Raw genomic sequence first — 26,627 nt, forward strand, 5'->3', positions numbered from 1 at the left:
GTCATGATGTATCATATATATACATATAAAAAGAGACTGATCTGAACAATGGTGCAGCTGCAGAGATAATCGCTGGTCTCACCTGGCAGGTGGAAAACATCTGAGCAAATTTCCAAATTTCCCCTTAAAATATCAAAACTTAATAAAGGTTTGGATCACTGTTATAACTACTTTTGCATTTTTGGATTTGGAGTGGCCACTGTACCCCAATGGTAATATCAAAACAGACACCGGGGAAATAGATGCAAATTTAAATCAATTAATCCATCTGCCTAGACAAGTGATTGGGAGACCAATAGTTTGAAATGTGACTTCCTCCATCAATACTCTCAAATACTCCTGCTCCAACTCCTGGTAGCATTCAAGACTACATCACAGCTGAATGGGCCTGTCATCTGGTCCAGTGTTTTGTGAACTTGGAAGCTCACCATCTGTGTAAACACACTGAGTGCCAGGTCTTGCCATTGCCCAGTTTTGAATGTAAAGGTTCACATATTGTAACAAAATATGAGGAATTTTTACTGAACATTTAAATGAACTTAATATTAACTAAAAATTTGCATCTGCATCTTTTGCATTGTAGATGTAAGACCATTCTATACTGCACCACTATGTTTTTCCATACACCAACATTACCATATTGCTGCATCCCACCATGTGCTACCTAAACACTGCATGAGGAGTAGCATTGGAATGTTGTCTGTGATACATTAAATTAAAACTTTGTGCTTCTTTTATTGTGTTTAGTTCTCTACTAACAACAGAGCCTTATTCCTGACCATTACCAAGAGATCTCCACTTTCAAGAGCATTACTACTATATTATTAGATGGAGAATGGTTGCTGATCAAAATGTACATCAAGAAGCTGATAAGTAAATTTAACTAAAGTGAAGTTTTACAGTGTATGGACAAGTGCTGTTGTATGGAGGGCCAGGCCCAGCTGCATTGCTGGAAGGTCTGCCTATTGTCTGGGCCACATAAAGGCAGGACGAGCCGGGGACAAGGCTTTACAACTCAGCCCAACAAGCTACTGCAGAGCACACATACTTACTGACCATGTCATTGATGCATCAAGAGACGTGGTGTGATGCTCTTCACGTAAATGAGACAAAGACATGCACACACAATCTCCACATGTTCAATCAAAACATGTACAACACACTCTCTCATACATGTACACAATATCAGAGCTAGAACTAGAGCTATGCGTAACTTTTGCTATTAATAATTTTGCATGTATATGGAATTGATTTCTTTTTCTTTCACTGTCTTCAAACAATAGTGATATATCACTTTGCTTCTTCAATCACACTTTTACTATAGCTGTTTTGAACACTGTGTAGACATGGGAAGGCTGTGACACGCGGGCCCATATTCATCAGCCTGGGTTCATGTTGGTTTCTGAGTAAAAGGGAGAACTGTCATCTATTGAACAGTCTTGTTGTAATAGGGCCTGTCCCAACAAATGACTGTTGAGCTTTGCCAGAACACAATGGAGGAAATGAAACCTGTGGTTCTACAAATACGCTCCATGGGTGGAGAAAGTGTGTCTCAGTTCTAATAAACCCAGCAACATTGCATGCATAGACTCACATATACTCCATTCAGCTTTTTTTCCATTCAGAAAAAGGGTTGTGAAAAGACTGAGAAAAAGGATGTCAACAAAAGAAAAGTGGAATGCTACCAAGACCCAGCAGGGGTTAAACGTAAATGTTTTTTTCAGTGTGTGAACACAAATTGGTTATTTGTTCTTTGTATAACTTCACTTGTGCACCAACTCTATCACATAGAGATTATGTTTACATAGTGTAATAACATTTACATATTTTGCTACAGCATATATGTTTTTTAGGAAACATAATTGCGACCAGATTGAGATTCCTTTTAAGAATTCTACCAGCAAGTATTGTCTGTGTGGTTTTAGTTAGGGAGGAGCACCCAGTGAGTGTGGTGGTGTCTGACTTAAGCAGCTGTGTTTTGGAATTGATGTACCTATTCTTCTGTAGTCATTCCACATGTACTTGCCTAATGCATTGTAAAATAAACATTTTAGGGTACCCTGTTGTGTTTTTGACTACTAGTGTAGTCTAGGAGCAGTGTTTTTATGTGGATGCACATGCATCATGATTCATCCTGTTAAATGCTACTCCACTCATCAAATGATTTTTAGCATATTAAGTGAACCAAAAAAGCATAATAAAGTGCCAACACGTAAGCAAGTAAACATAACTGTAAAAACTAATGAATTCTTTTTTTTTTTCAAAATTGGCCATGCAAATGTTTTATAAACTCATTCCGCAGATTTGTTGGACCCTCAAGGATCTATGCAAAGTGTTTGGGAGTAAGACTTGATATAAACATAACTTTTGTTTGTTTACATTTAAAAATAAATGTAGAATATAAATATATTTAGATAAAATAGAATAAAAATCAGTATTTATTCATGTTCTAAATAATTTTAGGACATGAATTAGTTATTAAAGGCCATAAATAAGCATTTTAATTGCTAATTAAAATGCAAAACAACACAGAGCTAACTACATATGTTTTACTAATACCTAATGCTTTTTAAAAATAATTTGAAACAAAAATTACGGGTGTTTTTATTTTCAACCAGCAGTGAAAATGCTGTTTTAACACTTTTCATCAGCTGTTTTATTTCAGTTACATGTATAATACTAGAAACACAGATGGATGACAAACTGTACACTAAAAACACTGATATGGAGCCTTTTTAATAAAAAGAGACAAAAAAATCCTCTTGCTGGTATCATTCATCCATTACACTGTTTTCCCTCTTGTCATATTATTGTTTCTGCACTCCTAAAGCTCAGGTGATGCATGCAGTGTGTATCCCGTGCCCTGCTTTCTGACCTGAATGCACACACAATGGATCAGGCTCCTGCTAATAGCATGAGCCTGTGCCTGTGGCCTTTACAGTGTGCACAGAATAAAGTTCAGGTGTCAGTAGTTCAACTGATTTATAATGGTGAACAGGCTGTGATTAAGTGCTGATGTCAAGAGATTCCTCACCACTCATTTGGGGAATCAAGTAGTTTGTATCCAAACAAGACAAATGGGCCACTGGCTGGTTGTAACCTTTCTCATGTGCATGTTCCCTCCAATCATATGCCACTGCTCCTTGGCTCTATGAGCTGCTGACTTTATTTATAGCCATGCTTCTCCTGTGTGTGCGTTTGTGCATTTGGTGCAAGCTTTTGTGTCTGTATTATGTAGCAAGAAAACACAGTTTTTCATTTATAATTTTGTTTTTGTGTTCTCTGTGCACAGCATATGCTCACCCTTATCTTCTTATCTGGCAGAACATGTGCCAGACAATTAATTTAGATAATTATGTCAAGTGGATTGATTTTCACAGTTAGGCTGCACGTTAAAATTTTTATATAATCACAGCCAAGAGAAGAATCTCAGCTGCAATAATTGAGACACTGTACATTCCAGTGTTCGGAGAAATCTTCATCGGGGAGAAACATATCAAAACATCAGAGCTAGTGTAAATCCACCCCCCACCCCACCCCACCCCCCACAAAAAAAAAATATGGATCCCATCTTGCTCCTTCAGTAGCATTGTAACAGTTTACAAATGTCCTCCTGAAAGATTTGAAAGTTTTGGAAATTGACATAAGATTATTCAAAGTGTTACCTCTTAATGATACATGGTATAAAATTCTGCTTTTATGCTATATTTATATCAAAATGAAAGGCTTGTATACTCACCCATCCAAAGTCAGTGCAGTGTGATGATCAAACAAACAGAAGAAGAGAGAAAACATGCACACAACAGCTGCACTTTCAGTATTTATTCTCACATGAACAGTGTTTTAATCTCACGCTTATATGTGTAAATGTTGTACCATGTGACATGAATAATCAGCAATCATTCTGTCTAATCTATCTATCTACAGTGTAGCCCCAACTTTAGATGAGCTACCTATCAATATAAAAGTGCAAAGCTGCAATATAAATGAACAGTTTACATCTCATCATTCACCAATCTTCAGAATTTTCAGGACAAACAAACCTATCGTACATAAATAAATGTAACCAATGAATGAGTCCTTGGAGTTGGACTTCATTCCTTTGGAAAACTCCAGAATTTACAAAGTTTAAAATTCAGCACAGTGCCATCAAATTGTCCCACATTTTTACATCAATGATTCATGGAAACAAAATTCCTCATTGTGCGTTAGCATCAAATAAATTGTTTAACCATGCTTCTCAAAGTAGGCTTCAGGGACCTCCAGTGGCCCTTGGTGTTTTTCCTAGGGGTTCTTCAGCAGTGATTAGATCAAAACTGAGGAGTATTATCTTTTTGTACTGAACTGTCACTGCAGAATCAGATCTCTGCTCTCTCTGTCTCTCTGCTAATTAACATTGAGGTTAATGTAGGTCTAGTAAGCTTGACATGCAGTTCCTGAAAACTGATAAACAAGACCAGAGGACATTTCAACTACAAGAAATCTGATTTTATTTCCCATTCAAAATATTATTTCATCATGCCTTACAAAAGCTGTGACTGTCTTTATACAGAAACAATAGATACTGTTTAATGTAATCCAAAAGACCTGGGGTGGATCATTTTTCATCATTTGAAGTGTACTGTTGAGTTTGTCCAAACTTGTACAGAAAACCCAGGTTGGGACCAAATGCTTATTTTTTCTTCCCGTGCTAATATATCCATCACACAGTTTAAAGGGAGGCTTTGAGAATTCTTTCCCAATACTTCCTAGCAGAGTTCATACAAAGCTTTGATAAATTAACAAAGGATCATCATATTTTAGGAAAGAACATTTTCCACAAAATAAGATAAATTAAATATCATGTGTACAGACCAAAGAAAGAATTAATCTAAATAGAAATTAAAAAGTAGGCTACTTTTTGGGTGCGTTTTAAGCTCTGATTGGGCTATTTAGTGTGAATCAAATCTAGCAAAGCTGATTAGTAATAATAACATTGTAGTCACTAAGTAAATTATTAACATCTGGGAATGTATCTGGGAAATCTGACAAAAAAAGGTGTACAACAGTGAAACAATCCTTCAAAAGTAACATGTTGACATTCAAGTCACGCAGCCCTCTAGTGGCTGTAGGATTTATGACTGTAATCCACGTCCACAGAGGGAGGATGTTGGAGTGGATGGATGGTCAACACAGCATAAAACTGGTCACTTCCTGTTTCCAACAAAAAGTCAACATTGTTTTCGTTTAACTATGACCAACTTAACCGTGTGATTATTACTGTAATTATGATGACACAGGACCCCTTCCTTTAACATGAACCTAACCAAACATTAACCATAGTGTTGTCACATCAGACAACAGACTTGAGAAGAAAATGAAGTAAGATTACTCCCATAACTATCCACTGTAAACATCTATCACACCTTACAAATCCACTTCCTGTTTCAGCTTTGACCTTTGAGCACATTTCAGATGTGCCCACTTTCAGTTTGATCTCTAAATGAAATGGTTTAGATAATTTGGATAAACTGTAGCAATGCCATCATGCTCTATAGATCTCTACAGTGAATAGTGAATTGGCAAATACTATGATAGTGCATGAAAAGGAGTGATGACTTAAAAAATAACTTATAAAATAAGTTGCAATAAATTAAAGTTATCCTTTAAAGCATACACTATTTTATTGAGATAATGGTGGATGAAGATATGGGATACCTTCATGGTAAGGTAACCTTGAGGTGACATTAAAACTACTTTATATACTTCACATAAACAGGAAGGAAAACCAAAATGGTTTTACCCTGCACTATATTTATCTGCCGAAGCTTAAATCATGCACATTCTCATGGCTGTCATGATAATTTTGTCTGACACTGACAGATGTCAGACAGGTCTTGTGAGTAGGTGGGTATTTTATTTCCAGGATATGGTACATTTATGATATCTACAGCTTTTATAAGGAAAATTTTGGTTTCCGCTTCGTGTTTTTTGGGGCGGCAAATCTGGGACAGATTTTACACTGAATGTGTGGGTGGAACTATGTGAGAAAATGTGTTCTCTTTCTCTCTTATATGCATGTGTGTGTGTGTGTGTGTGTGTGTGTGTGTGTGTGTGTGTGCGCACGCACATGTGTGTTAGTTCCATGCTAGCTCCTTTCACAGCCGGGTGGCAGGGATGATGGGGCCCACGTATGCCGGAACTCCTCAATTATTCTGGTTATGTGTACTCTACAAAGACTTCATCACACAGTGTTTCAGGGAAGTTTTCACATTGCTAGGTGAATCAAAATGCCAGTGACACCCATCCCCGGCCTGGATGTCATTTCTGAATAAACAGGGTGTCAGTCTGGCTGTGCTCCTGCTGCCTGCAGACAGCCTCTGTCAGCGTCAGACCAGGAAATGCCACCTCTCTGCTGACAGCTGCCTATGCTGAACTCACACCGGCACCCACGGGGAGAGCCCGGCAGCTCCCCACCCAGCTCCATGCACCACTATGCTAAGTGCAGATCCCCAAACCTGCCGCACACCGCCCTGACAGCACTTCACTGTATATCTAAATAGAGCAGGAGCCCAGTGTGTCCCAGGGAAACTTTTACATTCTGCTCCATTCAGAGAGGATTTGTCACCTAGGAAGGAGGATAATGAAGCAGTGTTTCTTCTCTGGTTGTTCAAGGCAGTCCTCTCCTGTAGACATGGTAATGGCTGGATTGGATTAAATGAGCTCTCCTCCTTGTCTGTCAAGGTGAGGACGGTTGAGATCTGTGGAAATGTTTGGATTTTGTTTTAAGCTGCAAGGGTATTAAATGAATATGATTAAGGTGCAAAATGAAAAAAGTGAGGTGTCTGACTGAAAACACTGTCTATAGATAGTTTTAGTCATAGCCAATCCCACTGTCAAGGAAAGTCTCAAGAGGATCACTTAATAGGCAAAGTCTGGTGGAATTTTGACAGTGAAGTTAGCTTTGCTACCATTTTGTGCAATGTCCTAAATCCTGATGGAAATGACTTTTCTCACAGGCCACAACTTGATTACTGTAAATAAAATATAATAAATGGTGTGATCTTTGTTAACCATTGACCTTCAGTTACTTTTAAAAATCATGCTGCTAACAAAAGAGACCATTTACGGTGACAGATGTTGGACTGTAGCAATGAATGGTAAATCAAGTTAACAATTTTGGGTGGCACTTAAAGGAAAATTGTGATCTATAAAATGTTTCACTTAATTTGATACCGCAACAAAAAGTAGAAAACAACGCAGTGTGCTAACACGTGCACACACACACACACAGTCAGTGTGTACGCAGTTATTTACTAATATTAGTATTGACTAATATGGTGACGGACCAGTAATTTGAAAATATAAATTTAACAAGTCAGCATTATATTTTGACAGTATGAATGGTGATGATAGAGCCGGGTACCTGGGAGGTGTTTCCTCCTTTCATTCGAAATGCTCTGTGACAAAGTTTGGACACTGACTTTTGGTTGTCTACACCACTGCACTTTCCACCAGAATCCATTATGCCATTCAATCTGTAAGGATTTGTTAAAGCTGTCTCAGTTGTATTGAAAACATTGCAAGAAGGCACAGATCACAAATTTAGTAAACCTGTATCTAACAACAACACCACTATCTGGGTTAAAACCAGCCAAAAACAATGGAAAAACACATTAACCAATGTGGGAAAAAATAACTTTAGCACAATTCAGAAGAACACTGCCGAATTACACTCACAGAGCACTTTAATAGGAACTGTTCACCCGTGAAATTCATAAAATCATACAGAAACAGATTAGGAGGATATACACATGCTTACAATGGAGTGAAAAACAAAAAAAAACATCCAGTGAGCAGCAGTTCTGTGGGCCGAAACACCTTGTTGATGAGAGAGAGGTCAGAGGAGAATGGCCAAACCAGTTAAAGCTGACAGAAAGGCTACAGTAACTCAGATAACCACTCTTTTCAATGAACATGTTGAACCTTGAATTGGCTGGACTACAACAGCAGAAGACCAGGTTCTGCTCCAGAAATCTGAGGCTACAGTGTATGCAGGCCCACCAAAACTGGACAGTTGAAGACTAGAAAACCTTGGTCTGATGGGTCTGGATTTCTGCTGAAGCAGCAGATAGTAAGGTCAGAATTTGGCATCACAACAGCATGAGTCCGCAGAGACAACCTGCCTTGTGTTAACAGTTCAGGCTGGTGGTGGTGTACTGATGTGGGGAATGTTTTCTTGACTCGCTCTGGCTCTTAATACCGATCAGTCATAGTTTGATTGGTCATCTGAGTGTTGTGTTGTTGCTGACCATGTTCATCAGTTTATGGTTCAGTGTATTTCAGTGAACCTCCCCATTCACCAGGAATAATAGAGAGGAAATCTTATTCCATGACAGCATGAATGTGCAGCAAAATAAATATACAGAAATGATGTGATCCAGCCATGTCAATATGGAGCAGAACCTCAACTCAGGCTGTTTTGACAACAAAGGGAGACCCTACCTAGTATCAGTATGGTGTTCCTAATAAGTGCTTGGTGGGTGTATATTTTCAATGTACAACACAGTCACAGTGAATGTGCATTTAACAAGAAAAATATCTATATTCAAAGTTAAAGTGAAAAGTTAAGTTGTCATTAAGGTTACAGAGCCTATAACATAATTATAACAATAACAGATTGCTTTGTTCCAGTGTAAGTTGTTCAGTTGTAGTAGGTTACTTTGGCTTGTAAGTGCTCTGTCATGTGTTTATGTATATCTTCCTATTGGAAGGTTGCTCTACTAATTGGTCTTAATTGTTGGTAATACCCCCACATTGTTTTCCTTTCGGTTACCCCAACGTGCAGCTGAGGAGATGCCTTTTTTATTGATGTGACAGTGCTAAATTGAGAACCTTTGGCGGAGTGTCAAAGCCTAATTAATCACTCTAATTTCATCTCTCCATGCATCCGCAGCCATTGAATGAATATGATCAGAGTGAGAGCCGTGTCATCTAATTAGCTGCTAGCCCTGAGATGGAGAGGCCCTCAGGGTGAGAGGAGAAGGGCTAAAGTTGGCCTAAATGGCCACATAATGACCATGGGAAGGAGAATCAGAACCCAGCTCATTTCATTATTTGTTACATTCAAGTTTTCTGCCCTGCTCTCATTTCCCCTCCTGCCCCCCCAAAATACACCTTTATCAATGTATGTATAATCAATGTAATATCTGTCATATAAAAAAATTAAATATTTTTTAAAGTATTTTCTACATAAAATAATTTGTATGCAGACATTTATATAACTCTTATCTAGATCACATGTGAAATATGAAATAAAATACACATTTTTTAACACATACATAATAAATATAAAATACATAAGCAAAAGGAAGTTAATGACCTGACCCCACACTAAATGGATGACATGTTAATTAGATGCCAATTAATTTGCTGTTATTAATCACTCAGGACAGCCATTATTAATCACACACACACAGAGTGTGTCTCTGTGTGTGTGAGAGAGAAAGAGAGAGTTCAAAGAAGAAAATTCAGAGTATTTGGAAAGCTACTCTAATGCTGAAATTTGGCACTGTTCCTGCATATTAAACTTTACAGGACCCAGTGTTTCTATATTGCCTGTCATATGTTGTTACGACTGGCCTCTCTCTAGTAAAGCCTTCATCACACCACTTTATATGAGTGTGTGGGTACATCTGGCCAACATATTTAGCATCCTCTGTGGATTCTGGCTCAGACACCTAACATGAGACCTAAAAGCTCTCTGCACCCAGCCTGCCTGGCACCCACTCCTCTGGGAAAGCTGGGCTGGGAGAATCAGGACAGGCTGGAGAGCTGTGTGCCTGTGTGTCTGAGAGACGTTGACCCTTGCTCTACTTACTGTTGGTTGCTTGTAATGTTGGTGATCCAGGAATTTAAGCCTCTTCTGCTATTCTGTAAGTAGCTGTAAGTGGTTGTGTGTCAGTCTAGAGAAGTGTGCCAGCTAAATGCCTGAAATGCAAATGTGAATGTGGCTCAGCTGCAACAGATCCTGCAGAGCAGACTGCTCAGTTTAACCCATGATAATGTAGTAATGACTGTTAAAAACAATTATTGGCACCTGCATCCTGAAAATTTCAGATTTTTATGATTTATTTATTTTTTGCTGTTGTTTTGATTCACTGGTCCATATTAGTGTTTTTGCAATAATATGATATATTTTACATGACTGCAAACCATTTCCAAAGCATGTCATAATTTGTTGGATTTTGAATGTTTTTTTATGATATGCCATTGTTTCCACTGATTTGACTTCATTTTGCAATAGTTAAGGTATTGCAGTGACCATTTTGATGTTTTTAATTTTTTATTTTGTTTTAATTTTTTTAATTTTTAGTTTTTAATTTAATTAAATTTACATTATTTATCTACAGTAATTTGCACATTTGACTGCTTCTGCAAAACTTGTTTTAAAACTTGTGTAACTTATACAAAAATAAATGTATTAAATTGTCAGCAAATCCCATGAAAAGAACCAAAAGCAACAATGTGTTTGTTGGTCTCTTAGTATTTTATGACTTCTCTGCCATGTTTGTGACAATCAGCCCCAAACCCACTGGTTCCTCCTGAAGATGTAGGTATTTGAAAACAAGTTTTCTGTCATATAGGACAAAGCAAATAATCAAATTCTCACTTCTTAGAACCTGGACTGAGAAAATGTAAGGCATTTTGCTTGGAAAATTATTTAAATGTCTATTTTCTGACAATTAATGGACAATGAATCTTGATCAATTCATTGTTATTTTTAATTACACTAAGAAAAATAGATGGCAGACCTTCCATCTGAAACCTTTCGTGTCTTGTGATGTTGATGGTGTGATGTACAGGAATTACTGGTAACTACTGTCGGTCATAAGTAAAGTATGAAGTTAATATACATGGACACTCATATGATACTTTCAAAGTCATATCAGATGTATTATTTTTACCTTCCATGTTATTAACAAGAAGCGTAAAGGTCAAATCTAGATTGGTGCCACTCTGTCTCTCACTAAACTGACAAACTGACAGTCCACAGACAGCTGTTTGAAATAGTAAACACAGTAGAACGAAAAGAAGATAGAGTTGGTTTTAAAAATTGTAAAGCCACTGAACCCTCCCCAGCTGCTGAAGAAAATCCTTAATACACAGTTTATTGTCCTTAGAATAACAATTTCTGGGAAAATAAAAACATGAGCATCCATTAACACACAGTAAATTTTTGGTTATGAGCCTGTTGTTGTGTCTCTGTGATGGCTGCCAAGGCTTTTCCTTTCCCTGTAATTACTGGATCAAATTCACATCACATATTAACGTAATGCAGGTGGCCAAATATGTTTTTTTTCCCCCCAACAGTGAGAATTTCTAGCCTGAATATGTTTTGTCCTTATATTGCACTTGAATGCAGTTTCAGCCAGGCTTGGCCAAGACATCCATATGTTTGTTTGACCTGATTGGTTTCCTGGAGTGAGGGCTGCAAACATGCATGCATACACACACACACACACACACACACACACACTCACAGCTTATAATCTTTTTTACTGAACATGCAGACAGACCTGAAGAGATGTGGTCAGTGCTCTGGATACAAGATGAGCAGATTTTGACACTAGTAGTTCTTTTTGTCCATAATCATGTCCTCAAACTCCTCACACCAGTGAAGAGATAATTACCAAGTCTATGCGTTATGAGGGACTTTTCTCTTTTTTATGTACACCCATTTCTAATTATGCACTGCGGGCGAAGTTAAGGTCTGTTTTTCAGAATTCATGTTTTGCTTACAAAGTGTAAAGCCTGCTATTCTACCAGCCCCCCACCCACCCTCTACTTCCTTGTAAAACTTCTGTGTTGGAACAGATTATAAACTGATATTTTTAAGTGGAAAATCTTCCTACCTTTATGATCAGCTCAAGTCCCTGCTGCTGGAGCCATGAGAAAACTGAAGACATTTTGCTCCAACAGAGTGAGGAAAAGCTGCACATGAAAACAGATTTTTTATGATTACGCTTCCGGGAAGTCTGCCAACTACTATCACTCTCAGCTTTGGCACAGATGCTTATTTAAAGTGAAGTTTTTTTCTTTTTTTTTATTTTAGTGCCATATTTGGCAAAAGCGGTTGGATGTAACAGTCCTTATAAAATGGTACAATCAAACATAATGTGCACAGACAGCAGGTTGTAGCCCACACACATGCATACAGTATATACATGCACACTTCCTGCTGTGATGCATGACATAGTAACCTCTCACTGTATGGAATGAGCATGATAATGAGTCATTCTCATGTTTTCAAAGTTGGCTTGCATGCAGAAGGTCAGGTCTGCAGAAAGACTGTTAACATTAACACCCAGTTTGTGTGTGTACAGTTATCTACTGTTAATATACCCATCTGCATCTTCTGTGCATTTCAAAGGTTATTTTCAAAAGAATTTAATGTAACCATGAGCCTAAGCCAGCTTTCTTTAGTTTTAGATATATAGTTGCACTGCACTGAAACATGGATGGATTATTAGTCAATATGTGAAAGACCTCTCCCTCCCTGTAACTACCAAGGTCGCTCATGCACAGCTATTTCCGTGATATTTTGCAGGTTATAGCCAAAAGTGTGAAGTGCTGCTGTTTGTTGAAAACTGCACTTGAACTAAATAACATGGATAGAGTTGTTATGTTCTCTCTCCACAGATATATAAAATACTACAGGGCACCATACATGATATTCTGAGCCAACAAAGTAAATGTGATGCATATCCTCTTTCTTACAGAGCAACTTGGATTTCAAACATGTTTTAACTGCTTTACTAATTTTAATGGAGCCGCAACCACAGTCTGATGCTTTATCATGTTTAAAACTACATGTCATATTAAACTTGGTACTGGCAGAGGAATCCATTTGATTCCAGCCAGGGACCTAACCCTCCAGAGACACGGATGGTCATTGTCCCGGAGGATATTAGTAAATTTGTTGTCTTAAATAAAAGCATTGCTAACTGGCTTACTGGTTTGTATTAGGGGAAGCATATTTCTATCCAAATTTGCCCAAATTTGCAAAAAAAAAAAAAAAAAAAAGAATAAATGATGACATGTTAATTGTAAAAAAGAAATTGTGTTTCAGTATTTAATCCCATCATGAAGATGTATGTTTATGGTGAAGGTGTCTACTGCCATTTTTCATTTTTTTGACTTTATACACTAACAGGAATAAAAGCAGAGCAGGAAGAAGAACAGGATAAAGAAGAGGAAATGGTTGCAGATTTCAACATTTTTTGATGGAAAAGTTTGTTTCAACCTTCACTTGACCTTTTCTGTTTTGACAGACCAACTTTTCCACCTGAGCCAAGTGAAAAAAGGCTATTTTTCCATCTTGATATAAATAACTAAACAACAGGTCAGGTGTGCATTAAACAGGTCAGTGGTTATGAACAGGGATGAATTTCAACTTAACTATGTTGACATACATTAGGATGTGTGTATACACTTTATGTACCAAGAACTCCAACTTAAACTACCATATAGGTCATTTGTTCCTAACAGTGGCAGGCATAGTGGACCTACATTGTCTTGGTAACAATAATAAACAAGCAGTTGAGGTTGTAGAATGGTTTGCGTTTGGTCTGGTCCAGACATAAAAACTGCTTGGTTAGGTTTAGGAAGAGATTGTGTTTTGGGTTAAAAGTAGTGTTGCTTAAGATTAGATGACCTCTGTCGTCAATAATATACGCCCTTAAATTTGCAGAACGGAAAGGAAACAGCAATGACTAATGATTTCACTTGGGAAATGAGCAGCAGTTATCTATGTGCAAGTTCTGTGTTTTGTTGACCTATCCATCCATCCCAACCTCCTCATAACGTGGACTTACACTACATCACCTGACCTCCTCCTTTGCTTACGGCAAAATCACTGCATCCATTAGAAGTCACCTAACAATAAACCTTTGGTCATTATAACCTGTTTGCACAGATGACACACAGGCTTATTTTTAGCAGGAAGACAGTCTTGTATGAACACGTCAGACATCAGATGATGAAAAATACTTGCACTTGGAGGCACAAATTATCTTGGAAAAAAAGTGTCAGAATTGGTAGTGTTTATATTTCACACAGAACTGAGGACAACACGGATTCGTACAAGAATGTGCAGGAGCAGCACAGCAAGAGAAGTTCAGTGAGGATCCTCACAGCAGTCTGGGACTGATCGGTGTGCCTCACCAGCAGCTCTCCTCCCATTCACAGCATGTATTTTCTATCATACACAAAAATATCTACCTTGACAAGTATTATAAACTGAGACAGGAAAGAAAATCTGCCATTAATATGAAATAATTCCAAACATTTTCACTTTAACACATAATCTTGATAGCATTGGACTGTCTATCTTAAGAGACATAAATAATAGAATTGCATCCTAACAGTAGATATTTCTCACTTGCTTCAGAAAAAAAAAGAAAAAAACAGAAAAAAGGATTTTATCATTAATTTTAACTGACATTTTCAGCTTGGCATATTTTATGTGATATGTTTTGATACAAACTGAGGCAGGAGTTTTTCATGTACTGGATTATTGTTGAGTTACCTTACAGCTGAAAAACAGTCCCCTCACCAGTGGTGTGACGCCCTTCATAAAACATATACAATGTTAAAATACAGAGAGAATATGTGCTGTCTGATAGGAAATATTTCTTCACAATGTGTAAATTACATATCCTACTTCAGATCAAGAGGTATTTACAAATACTTCATGGTTTGTGTTATCCTACCTTTGATTCCAACAGTGCTGGAATTTGACCAATGAAAAACAGCCAAAAATAATCTGGTAAGACAATTCATGTTAAAGTGTAAAATTTACATGAATATCTGAAATGTCCTGATGTGGTGAACCATATCTGTGTAGAAAAGGTAAGATGCTTTTGGAACGTTAACTAATCTGTGTTTAGCTAACGGTGCCTTAAACTAAAAAAAAATCACCAGTGTTGAAATATTTGTTTCTCGTGTACAGCAGGTTTTAGGTTTCTGTTCAAACAGAATCACAAAATCCAAAGTGAGGAGGAGGATTCTATCAGGTGAGAAGCAGAGTATGACGGCAGGTTTTACGATGTCCATGTCAGAATAATTAGTTTGCCTCAAAATGGAACATTTGCACTGGAGAACGAACCATAAAACACACGCGCACACACACACGCACACACACACACACACACTCTTGGGCACAAGCAGTAGAGGTCTTTTACCATTTAACCAACCTCTTCTCAGTCAAACTATTTGCCTTCTGAGTTCAAGGTCAGCTTCTGAGTACAGCAGTAAAGATAAAATGAACTATAAGGCACATGGCAGTCAGAGGATATGGGAACCTGTGTTTAATCTCAGATTTTCAAAAAAGAATTTTTACAATCCTTCTAACAGTGACTCTTGTACAACAACATAAATACTGTGCTGGAAAAAATGAATTTCCAAAAATTAAGCAGTTTTTTTCCCGCAGTCTCTTTCTGTAAACATTGAAAAATGCAAATCAAGTCTCAGTTCTCAACAAGACAACAACATCAAAATAACAACAACTGTTCCATTTGTAAGGCTTGGCCGCCTCACTATGCAAATAGTCTCTAATGGGCTCAGAGCAAAATGAAATCTTTTTTTGTTTGTTTCCATTACCTTCTCTTCTCTAATCCACTTAATGTTCGGAGGAGTCAACAGTGCTCAGTTTGAGATCTAGGAGGGAGGAATAGAGGTGAGGGAGAGTCGGGAGGGGTGAGGCTGTGGTAAAGGGATCTGTCCATCAGAAGAGGCTGGTCAGTGTGGTCTGTGATGGGCTCCGGCACTCGTGGCTGTCCATGCCGCCCGGCACCGAGGTGAGCACAGAGGTGACAGTGGGCATGGTGGGGTTGGTCAAGTCTGTCAGGGTGGTGGGGGTGCTGGAAGGGCTCATGGAGGCGTTGGAGATCTCTGAGGCCGGGCCTGACGGTGTCCCACCCTGCAGTGTGGAGCCGTCGGATGCCTTGTCCACACCAGTGCTTTCTTGCCGCAGCAAGTTCCTCCTGAACTTAGCCCGAGCGTTTTGGAACCAGACCTGCAGGAATAAATTATTATTATTATTATTATTATTATTATAATTATTATTATTTGTAATTTTTCATTGTTGAGAGTACCACAAAATAAATTCCATTATACTGGGATGGAGGCAGAACTTAAATATACATTTCTCAAAACCTGGGCAAAAGTAAAACCAGGGGTGAAACTAAATGTTTTTTGTCTTATTTAGTTGAACTGACCATTTAAAAATACCACTGCCCTACCGACTTTGTTCAATCTTCAGCTTTGTTCAGCTTTGTTCATTTGTTGGTTAAGTGACCACTCCTGTGGTTTTCCATATTTGAGCCCAGTGAAAACAGTAAACATCAGTTATACTAAACAACACTGCATGCCATTAGATTTTCTTCCTTCCAGACAGCCATTGATTTCTGTCCCTTTCAATATTGATTAAAAAGTTCACAAAGATTTGTCCCTATGAACACACAATTTTTACAGCAGGTAATGGTGTTGGTGTTTCAACTCAGTCCACACTCACAACTGCATCACCACGCAGCAATAATAAATGTGACACAAATAAAAGCAGATCTGATGGATTACCTGCTGTATCTGAGGCATGTTTCAAGTGTCTGTAAATTATTTTGATCCTTTTGTAAAATGAATGGAGACCTATGGCTGCCTGAGAGGTGATAAGATCACATTCAAAGATCTCTGACTCTGTTGTTTGTGTTGGTGGGTGGTTAACTGCCAAGTAATCATTGGTCAGACTGTCCTGCCCAGAAAAAATATAGCACCTGCTGCTTGTTCAGATGCCCTAATAAGATGTATCTTTGTGTTTCCCAAAGTGAGAAGTAGTGCCGTATTGTTATAGAGCCTCAAAACCTTGTGAAGGGAAGATTGGGTGGATGGGTGGGTCGACCATTTCCATTATCTACCTACATTCATCACTGTTACCTTTAAACCATGAAAAGCTTAAAGCCACATTAATCAATATTTCTATATGACTGATGGCTTGAGTGTATTATGTGGAGATGGTCACTTAGAGTAACAATAGTGACTCAAAAATCACCTAAGTCTCTAGTTCTGCTTGGTCTGAAGAAACATTTCTATGTTTTTTAGCTCATTGTTTTGGTTTTCTGGTCTGTGACTCCACTGTTCAGTTGTGCCGCCCTTATCAGGGTCATTTTCAACAAAGGCAGGCAGCTGTTTTCAGCCAAAAATCTCTATTCCACTATTAACTACCTGCTCAGTAGCAAACAGCCGACAGACTAAATTAGCCATTAGCTGGTGAACATATAAGGGTCCATTGTAGTGGGCAGTATAGTTGTACCGAGCAATGCTGTTAACAGCCACAAGCAGCTGAGCTGTGCTGGCGCAGTATGAGTGTTTCTCCTCTGCACCGCACAAGATAAAGTTAATTACCTAAACTGCTAATTAAGTTCCACTAACTCAGTGATAAAGACATTGCATTTCCTATAACCTCTTCATTATAATAGCATCCCACAGAGTTGTGAGTGGAGACTTCTTAATGTGAAGCAGCAACAGCAGGTAATGCTCAGTTTGCATCAGCAGTAACTTAACACTGTTAACAGAAAAATAAGTCTGTATGTTCAAGTACAAATAGAATCCAAACCAGAGAGATTCATTTAAACGCTACAAAATTATTGAGAGCTGAATGGACATAGCCGGGGAGTGGGGGCTTCATGGGATCCTAGCAGTGGCTGATGAAGACACAGTCATATGAACAACTTTGTTTATTTCACCCTGCTGAAAGGGGCAGCAGGTTACCACCACCTCCCATTCCCTCCATCTGCAGATGCTCAGACTGGATTCAAGAATAAAACAGTTAAAAACACAAAGCCAGCGTACTTTTCTACCGCATACAAACATTGTAAAAGCCTACTGCTTATGGCTGGTCACAGAAAAAAGCAGCGGTAGCAACAGAAAAATAGACATTTTCTTTTATCATTTTATACAACCACCGGAAGCCTTAGCTTCCAGTTTTTGTCAAAAATGGGGAAAAAAACAGAATTGTATACAGTGTGTATCAATGAAAAGCGGCCATGATTTCAGTCATTGTTCTCATATTAGCAATAGCAAATTAATGTTTTATTCTCATTGTCCCTGGTACCCATTCACAAAGGCTCTGCACCTCAACTGTGGAATCAGTGTACTGCTCCTCAGTGTCTGAGATGTTAATTTATTTTCATTCTTTAAATACTTTTTTTTTTTGCACAATCTTTTTTCTCTTTTTTTGTAATGTAAAGTAGTATATGGAGTGACTGAGGCAGCGGTCTGTGATGAACTGAGTGTTGGAGTGTGTTAGTGATGGTATCATGATGGAGCCATGGGAAACAAGCAGAGGGAGAAGCGCTTCAGCTGGAATAACAGACATGAAGACTCCAACGCATCAAAGCAAAACGACTGCTTTGTTTTCTGTGAGCGTTAATTAAAGCAGCGGGATGATTTTTTCCCTCTCAGAAATTTTTTTATTCAGAAACCTTTTTGTCTCATTTTTCTTCTTTTCAGTCCCCCTGATAATTTGCTGTCGTCTTTTGTGGAAATCAAACATTCTGTTGTGCTTTCTCTTTCTTCGTGTGTGATACAGAGCTTTTTGTTTTTCATCCCTCAGTCCTCAACATAACATCACATCATCCACTGAAAAAGATTACATTTGGTTTTTGTTTTTTGGTGTTGCTTTCATTTTCAGCTAATTTTGCATTCCAATATGAACACCCATTAACATTTATCAGTTTGTTTTTCCAAGAGGCAACTCCTCTTTTCAGTGCAGCTTTTCTTCAGTCATTTTTTCTCTTTTTTAAATCATGTTTATAATGAAATTAGAAAGAGTAAAAGGACAGAAAAGACAGCAAGAAAATCAATTTCCTTTTTTTTGTTCAGCTTGTTTGCAGCTTCCTCAAAATTTTCCAAGAATTTCACTGGAATAAAAAACAGTAATAACATAAAGCAGCCTCTTTCAGGAAAATTTCGCTTCATATATTTCATACTTGGAAGCAAACTGATTTGCACTGGAGACGAGAGAAATTCTTTCATCCCTGTTGCCATTTGTCTCTTTTCCTCCCCTGAGTAAGGGAAGGCAGGATCTGATCTGAAGTGAGTGGCTGCTGTGGTTACCTGTAAGACCCGCTTGGTGAGGCCCGTCTTCTGGGCAAGCTGCTTGAGGTCCTTGGCATCTGGGTTGTGGTTGATGGCGAAGTAGGATTTCATGGTCCTCAGCTGGTGGTGCTTGAACGATGTCCGCATACGCTTCGTCTTCTGACTGGAGCTGTACTGGGAGTCCCGATCCATGGACTCACCGTCATTCTCATTGCAACTCAGCGCTGTGGGCCAAAAAGGAGGGGAGAGAACTTGTTAGACAGAGGAAACTCTGATCCAGTCACCAATGATCACTTTGATATGTTTAGTCTCTTACTTCCAAATGGGCGTTTGTATCTGAGACTTTAGGGTTTTTCTCATGAATAGAGAAGAAATCTAATTCATGAATTTAAGACAGTCGGAAAGAAAAAGAACAGTTGTAAGGTGCTTCAGATGCAAATCACTGTTGTGTTTTTAACATGTCATAACCATTTTTTTACTGTTACCATCTATCCTCTTAACATGTTCAGATAAATATTCTCACTTCAAACAAGACTCCTTTTCTTCATTTCCATAAAATCAATCCAATCTGCAGTGACACTGTGACCTGACAGCTGTTTCTTCCAGTTGCAGATCATCCTCCGTTCTGCACCTTGTCTGTATGTCTGTCTCTGTCTACATGTCTCTCTATCCTGGGAAGAAATGCTAGCCTGGCTACTAGCCTGACACACACACATACACACACACATATACAACAACAACACACATGTATTTGTCCCAGTCTGCAAATTTCTTGGCAACATTCAAAGTGTTGCTGCATGCATAACAGTTCAATATCAGAACGCTGCAAATGATGAATATGAAGTGAGTGAAAACCATCAGAATAACACTTCACTTAATTAGCCCATACACACCAGGCAGAACAAATGCTGCTTTCCGGCCAAAGCATATGCTGCAGCGTTTTAACAAAACCCAGCCTGTTTCCTGCTCATCGTCCCCATACAGAACATCTTATTCACAGTGTTAACAACATCTCAGAGCTGTGTGCTGCTCAGGGCTGCCACATGTTCTCATGTGATTGTTCAGGTGAAGCTTTGATGTTGTTTCTGGCTGTTATCAGAAGAGGGCGCACTGCCACTTCACTCTCCTTCTCATTCTGCTTCTAATTCATCTTCTTCAGGCGCATTTTCTTTTTAATTTCACTAAATACCACACTGAAAAAAACTAGGATTTTTTGTCTTTTCTCCAGATTAAGAATGTCTTCCTCTCCAATTAGACTTCCTCTCCTTCTTATCTTTGTGATGAAATCTTGTGTTCATATTACAAGAAAATGTGTATTTTCTGGGTGAAATCATTTGACTTGTTTTAGAGCAGTTTCACTTGTATCATGATTTCCACCAAAAAAGTGGCAGCATCTTAAAATAAAGAAAGTGACCGTTCTTCTCTCAACAAAGAACTGCTAAATCCAGGAGGAAAATAAAAAGGAAACAGACTCATTTGCATTGGAAAGAAGTGGGAATATTATTATTTCACTTGTTGCAGCTATTTGAACTAAACTGATTAACCTGTTAAAAAGAGACATGAGAATCAACAAAACTGACATAGAATCCCAATAGAAAAACTAACTTTATCACTGTTCTTGACTACTCTTAGATTCTGACACAATGATTAGTTTCTAATCAACTTATAATTTTATTATAACTATTGGAAGATTAATTATCTAAAGTCAAAATGAGGTTCTAACCAGATACTGCTGCTGTAATAAAGTTTTTGCATCCCCTGTGCTCTCTTCCACTCAATAACTCATCAAATCACATTGATCCCACTGGTGCACAGTTTGGCCGAGTCCCCGTGCAAAAAGGCTCCAGCAGTGTGTATATGGTGGTGGTGGTGGTGGTGGTGGTGGTGTGTGTGTGTGTGTGTGTGTGTGTGTGTGTGTGTGGTTGGGGGTGGGGGCTGGGGGTGGTGCGTGGTGATGGGGAGGGATGTTAGGGTCTGTAGATGTCTATGGAGCCTGACAAGTGGAAAAGGGTGAAAGCAAAAGCCAGAACATCAAACAACTTTTCCTTTTATTCCCCAAAGACACAGAAAAAGAGAGGAAAAAAACAGCCTAAACTGAAACTTGAATAAAAACCACCAACAATTGAAAGTGATTATTTCTTGACTAGATGAAAGTTTTTGGTAAGAAATGTTCAACTGCTGCATCGATTATCTACGTGTGTGTATATGTGTGTGTGTGTGTGGGGGGGGGTGGGTGGGTGTTGCTGTAAATTCAATCCAAATATCTGACACATTCAAGCTTAAAACTATATGCAATAACTTAAGTTTATTTGACAAACTTTCAAATGGAACCACCCACCCTACCCCCAGAAAACATTAAAACACAATGAACTTCCAAAAACTTCTTAAATCTTAAATTAAATACAATATGTATGACACCAGGATTGGGTTTAAAACTAGGTCCTACTGTCATGTCATTGCGATGAAGTTATGATAAACTCATTACAAACTCCCCATAGAAATATTATAGGAATATTGAACCGCATGGGATGATATAACACTGTAAAGTTTTCTGTTACAAAGATATGCTGAGGACAGACACAATAAAAGTCCCTACAGGACTGTTCAAAAGGTTTTTCACTAATGAAACCTGTCTCTCTTGATCAGATTGTACTCATGCTGTGTGGCTCTGTTAAAACTGTGGAGTGAGATCTAGTTTCCAATAGTCAGTTAGTTCTAGTTAGTTCTTTCCATTTTGAACTTTTGCTTCGCTACGTTGTAGTAAGTAAAATAATTATTTTCTCGGTACAATCAGCATCAAAGTTGGATACAATTAGAACCATGTATTAATAATCTACATATAATAAAACGCTGTTTTAAAAAAATATGATTAACTCTGCCCACCTTTGAATAACAACAACATTCTTGCCTTGTTTTTGAGAGTCTTTGTAGAAATGGCCTTCTTACCTGCGTTATATGCAGCCAGCTCAGCACCCGGCCCGGGACTTTTCCTCTTCCTAGGCCGGCCTTTCTGCACTGTCCCCACACCGTTGAAGTAGGATAGTCCAAGCGTGTTGGCCGGGCCCAGCCCTTTGTGCGGGACAACGTCCGCGTGGTTAAAATGTGTCTGATATTCTCCCTGGATGAGAGTCTCAAAGTGCAGCCGACAGTACACCAGACTGTCCTTCATGCCAAAGTGGTCCCCGGTGGTGAGCATCTTGCTGCACGTGGTGCAGGTGAAGCAGTTGAGGTGGTAGACCAGGTCCCGGGCTCGCATCACCATCTCCGACGCAGAGATCCCCAGGTGGCACCGAGCGCATCTCTGCACCGAAAATCTTCTGCGGACAACACAGAAACCTCATCAGCGGCTGGACACGGAGCCACGCAGGCCTGCGGTGTTAGTATGGACCAGCCTGGACCAGCTTTGCTTATGTGAAAGCAGTCGAACTTTCACGCAGTTCAAAAAGTTTCCCTGTCTGCTAATGATGTGAATTCACACGAGACTTTAACGTCAGCCACATGCTGTGCACCAGTTTTAGAAAGTAATGAAATGTGTATATCAGCCCGATGTGACGATTGTTGGCGTTTTAAACTAAACCTGACGTGGAATTGTGGCATTTTCACGTTTCTAATTTAACAATAACTCTTTATTCAAAGAACCAAAGCTTCATAGGGCCTCCCTGTCAGTAACTGGTGGGAGTGTGAGGAGGGGGCCACAGACAGCTGCTAAACCTAAAAGTAGCGTTTTGATTATCTGGATTTCAGTGAAGAGTTTCACCACAAACAGTGTGTTTCTGTCTGCCCACACACCATTTCCTAAACATATAATATACTGGATCTGTAAACAGTAAAATGTTGATGTTTAATTATGCCACAAAATATCAGCTGTCATTAGCTGTCAATAACAACATTTGTTTTCTCAGGCCCATAATGAGGCTTATCCTCATTTTTTCCTGGATTTTTGGAACCAAATCAAAACTGTCAAAAAAACAGTTTTTATTGACGCATCTCTGCATTGTAATTCCTTTTCAAACAACACCTGGTCTTTTGAGGTGTTACTTTAACTGTAAGAGAATACAAATATTTCCAGTCATAGTTGTTAGTTAATTTGGAACACATATATCCCTATCAGTCACTAGCGTCATTAATACTGTCACAAACACCGGTTCGTCCCGGACACCTCTGGGTGGACTGTGCAGGTCCAGGCCGTGTGCGCCCTCCTACCTGTAGTAATCCTCCTTGCAGTAGATGCTGCCGTCCTTGCTGAAGCAGGTGAGTTCAGACTCCAGGTTGAGTTTGCATTCGCAGCACTTGAGGCAGCGCATGTGCCACTGTTTGTCCACGGCCAGCAGGTAGTAGCGGTCCGCGATCTTCCTGCCGCAGCCCGCGCACAGAGCCACGCGCTCGCTGGTCATACACGGCATGGACTGCAGGTCAACAAGGAGAGAGGCACGAGGCCACAGCGCCAGGACATGATTACTGAGAAAAAAGTTAGAGGAATCTACACGACCTTCTGAAAGACCAATATTAAATCAAAATAACACGGGAGAGGAAGTAAAACTCTATGAAATCAATTCTGTCATCGCACCACAGCCACCACTCACATACTGGGAGATTATAGAGATATTATACAGAAATGTTACATTAAAATGGTGAATTGTTACCGTTTGGACAACCTCAATAATACCATACACAAATATAATGATACTGAATTAAAATTGTGGGTTCTAAAATGCGATTGAGTAAGAAAAGGTCAGTGAACTCTGCTACTGCCACAATCTGAGAAATGAGAAATGATCCGGGAGTATTTTAATTACGGTAAAGGAAATTATGGGTTAACACACAGACAGACTCTCTACTATGATTAATATGAATTACAATGCTAACGCAGGAAATTATATTAAGCACTTAATGTCTTTATTATAATATTTGTGGTAATTCCACCCTACTGCAGAAAATACAAGGAGAAAAAAATCTGCATTTTTACATAAATCAACGATTAAGAACTACTGAGTCTGGGATTCTAGAAATATATTTATTTTGGTTGAGTACATCACTGGAGTCTGTGCAAATAATAATGATAATAATAATAATAATAATAATAAAAGGTGCTATAACAGCCTTATTAATTAGAGGCTTAGTTCGTTCAATATGATTTATTTGAGGCCTCCAAAATAGATTCACGTGCAGGCACACATGGACACGCACATATAATAATCATTTGTAAATAAAGACGGAAGCGGAATAAAATGTTTCTCTGTCCCATCGTCTCCGTCTCTTCTTTTATTTCCACTGAGTGACATTTAAATGTTTTCACTGACCTCTCAAATTCTAATAATTGCATTTTTATTGAACTGTAGATATAGAAAAGAAGGAGAGAGTGTAACGCTACTTTTCTTTTATAAAAATAATAAGGACACGTGTGACCGTGTTTGACTGTTGATGTTTGGAAAAATATATTTCATGTTTTTTTATGAATCATTGAAAATGTGTCTTGTTTGAGCGCCGTCTTGATCGCGTTTAGCGTGTTTTGAACACGTTGTTGAAAGCTAATTTAAGGGAAATTAATAATTTTAAGGACAAATGCAATGTGTAAAAAAAATGCAGCTTGTTCAGCTCTGAAGCCGTTTGAAAAGGGCTTTTTAGATGAAACAGTGGCTGAGGAAGGAACAATATCTGTTTTATAAAGCAACTAAATAATAAGTTGGGATAGTTAGTGGAGACTTTTTTGAGTAAAACGTGTTCAGAGCTGAAACTAAGTGCTTGGAGCTGTGAGAGCGCAGCCACTGTCACATGTTTCCAGGCTGCCATGCTGCCTGCGCTAACAAGCCGAGAGGGCCAAATGAATCTTTCCTACCGTCTCTGATTCCCCCATATCGATGGCTGAGCTGATGGCTGCTGACTCGCTCTTTCCTCTCCGGTCCATTTCTTCCACCACACCGTGCACGTCGCCTCCAGGGAGGCCATGGAAAAGCATCGTTGCCGCAGAGGGGAGAATATTATAACTGTTCTCTTCGGATCTGCAAGCCAAGATGTCCATCAGAGGCAAAACCCGGCGCAATAATGTCACTCAAAATTCTGTCTTTTTTAGGTTTTCCTTTCTTGCCGTGACAAGTGAGAAATCCAGATCAGGGAGGAAAAAATATGAGGGAAAAATTGGACACGTGCTCTCCTCACTACGTCTCATCTACCAATGGAAACCGTCATCCGAATCTCTGCAGCTCTCATTATTAATAAGCTCTGATTAATTCATAAATAACCGCACAGATTCCGCTTCTATCACTGGAATCTATTTTCTCTTAGGTATGATTTTATTTATGATATTGTGATGATTTTTTGTTATTATCAACTGCTCTTTCTATGTTTTCTTTTCCATTTACGTTGAATAAACATACCAACTATGGAAGCCCCTGCAGCACGGGTCTTCGCACCGATGCCTCCTCCTCGCCGGGAGTAATATTTCAGGATTTCGACAGTCTGCAAGGCATCGATAATTTCTCCCCTTTTTTCTGTAGAACAATAAAGTAAGTTTTTACAACTAACACTGCCAGAGCTAGGCAGCAGCCTGTTACTGCATCACAGTCAGAAAGAACCAAAATTATATTTCCAAAAAAAAGCTGACAGGGAGGCTGTGAGAAAGGCTTCTTCCCCTCTGGGTTCAACAGTCCAAGTTGATACGGACAGCAGCTGATTTCTGTCGCTCAAACAACTCTTTGCTTTGCAGAGTTGTAGAAAAATAGAAAAATGTAAAAACACATAGCCTTTGCTTTATAAAATCCGACCGGTCGTCTGGTAAAAGCAGTTTTCCTTTACAGCAGTCTGTTAAATTAATGTTTTGTCTTTTGTCAAGGAGGCCGCGTTCATGTCCGTAACAGCAGAAGAGGAGGAGTTGGCTTTATTTTGACTGATGATAGGCGAGTGTTAGCTGGCCCCCCAAAACCGCCGTTCCTCCTTCTCAAGTCCCGGTTGGACTCTCCGCTCCTTATTAACGGGGCCCTGTTGCGTCACGACGCACCATTTATGTTCATTGGCTGTTCCGCCGTCACCGAACTGTTTGGTTATACTTTTACCGACCGGTCTGAAAAAGCAGCACCCTCTGTGCCTCCACCGACCGCCGTCTCCCTCATCTGTCTGTCCGGAGCTGCGGTTTGAAAGGCCAGTTTCAAAGAAAGAGGAGAGAAGTCAAAGCAGGAGAGGCGCTCAGTCTTCTTAAGTGTTGGAGCTGTGTGTATGTGCGCACCAAGGAGGTCTGCTGGGACCTGCTCAAGTGACGCACAGAGAGGGTTCCACACAGCACCACACTGCTGCTGCTGCTGCTGCTGCTCACACCCTCTCCAAGGCACCAACACTCACTGTACACATCCTGCAGGGGTGGACTAAAGTGCAAGTCCTGGCAAAATGGTTTATAACATAAAGACTCACATAACTCTTAATTCTTGAATCCGTTTGATCCAGAAACACTTAAGTGAAACAAACAAAAACAAACCGTGAACACACCACTGCTTCTGGAGGTG

The 26,627-nt window shown here is 39.2% G+C and overlaps 1 protein-coding gene across 2 annotated transcripts; it reads right to left on the reverse strand.

Moving 5' to 3' along the window:
* Positions 1–14,050: 14,050 nt before the first annotated feature.
* On the reverse strand, positions 14,051–26,220 carry lhx2b (LIM homeobox 2b). Of its 2 annotated transcripts, none has more exons than XM_018669732.2 (5): positions 24,971–26,220; positions 23,338–23,540; positions 22,081–22,448; positions 19,153–19,358; positions 14,051–16,057 (listed from the first exon to the last, which is right to left on the reverse strand). In XM_018669732.2, the coding sequence occupies exons 1-5, from the start codon at positions 25,151–25,153 to the stop codon at positions 15,767–15,769; spliced, it is 1,251 nt and encodes a 416-aa protein (XP_018525248.1). In that variant the 5' UTR covers positions 25,154–26,220; the 3' UTR covers positions 14,051–15,766. The 2 variants fall into 2 exon arrangements, with proteins under 2 accessions (XP_018525248.1, XP_018525247.1); XM_018669731.2 differs by having other exon boundaries at positions 22,081–22,451; positions 24,971–26,218.
* Between the last annotated feature and the right edge of the window lie 407 nt (positions 26,221–26,627).

The sequence above is a fragment of the Lates calcarifer genome, linkage group LG13 (assembly GCF_001640805.2).
Source record: "Lates calcarifer isolate ASB-BC8 linkage group LG13, TLL_Latcal_v3, whole genome shotgun sequence".
Classification (NCBI taxonomy): domain Eukaryota; kingdom Metazoa; phylum Chordata; class Actinopteri; family Centropomidae; genus Lates; species Lates calcarifer.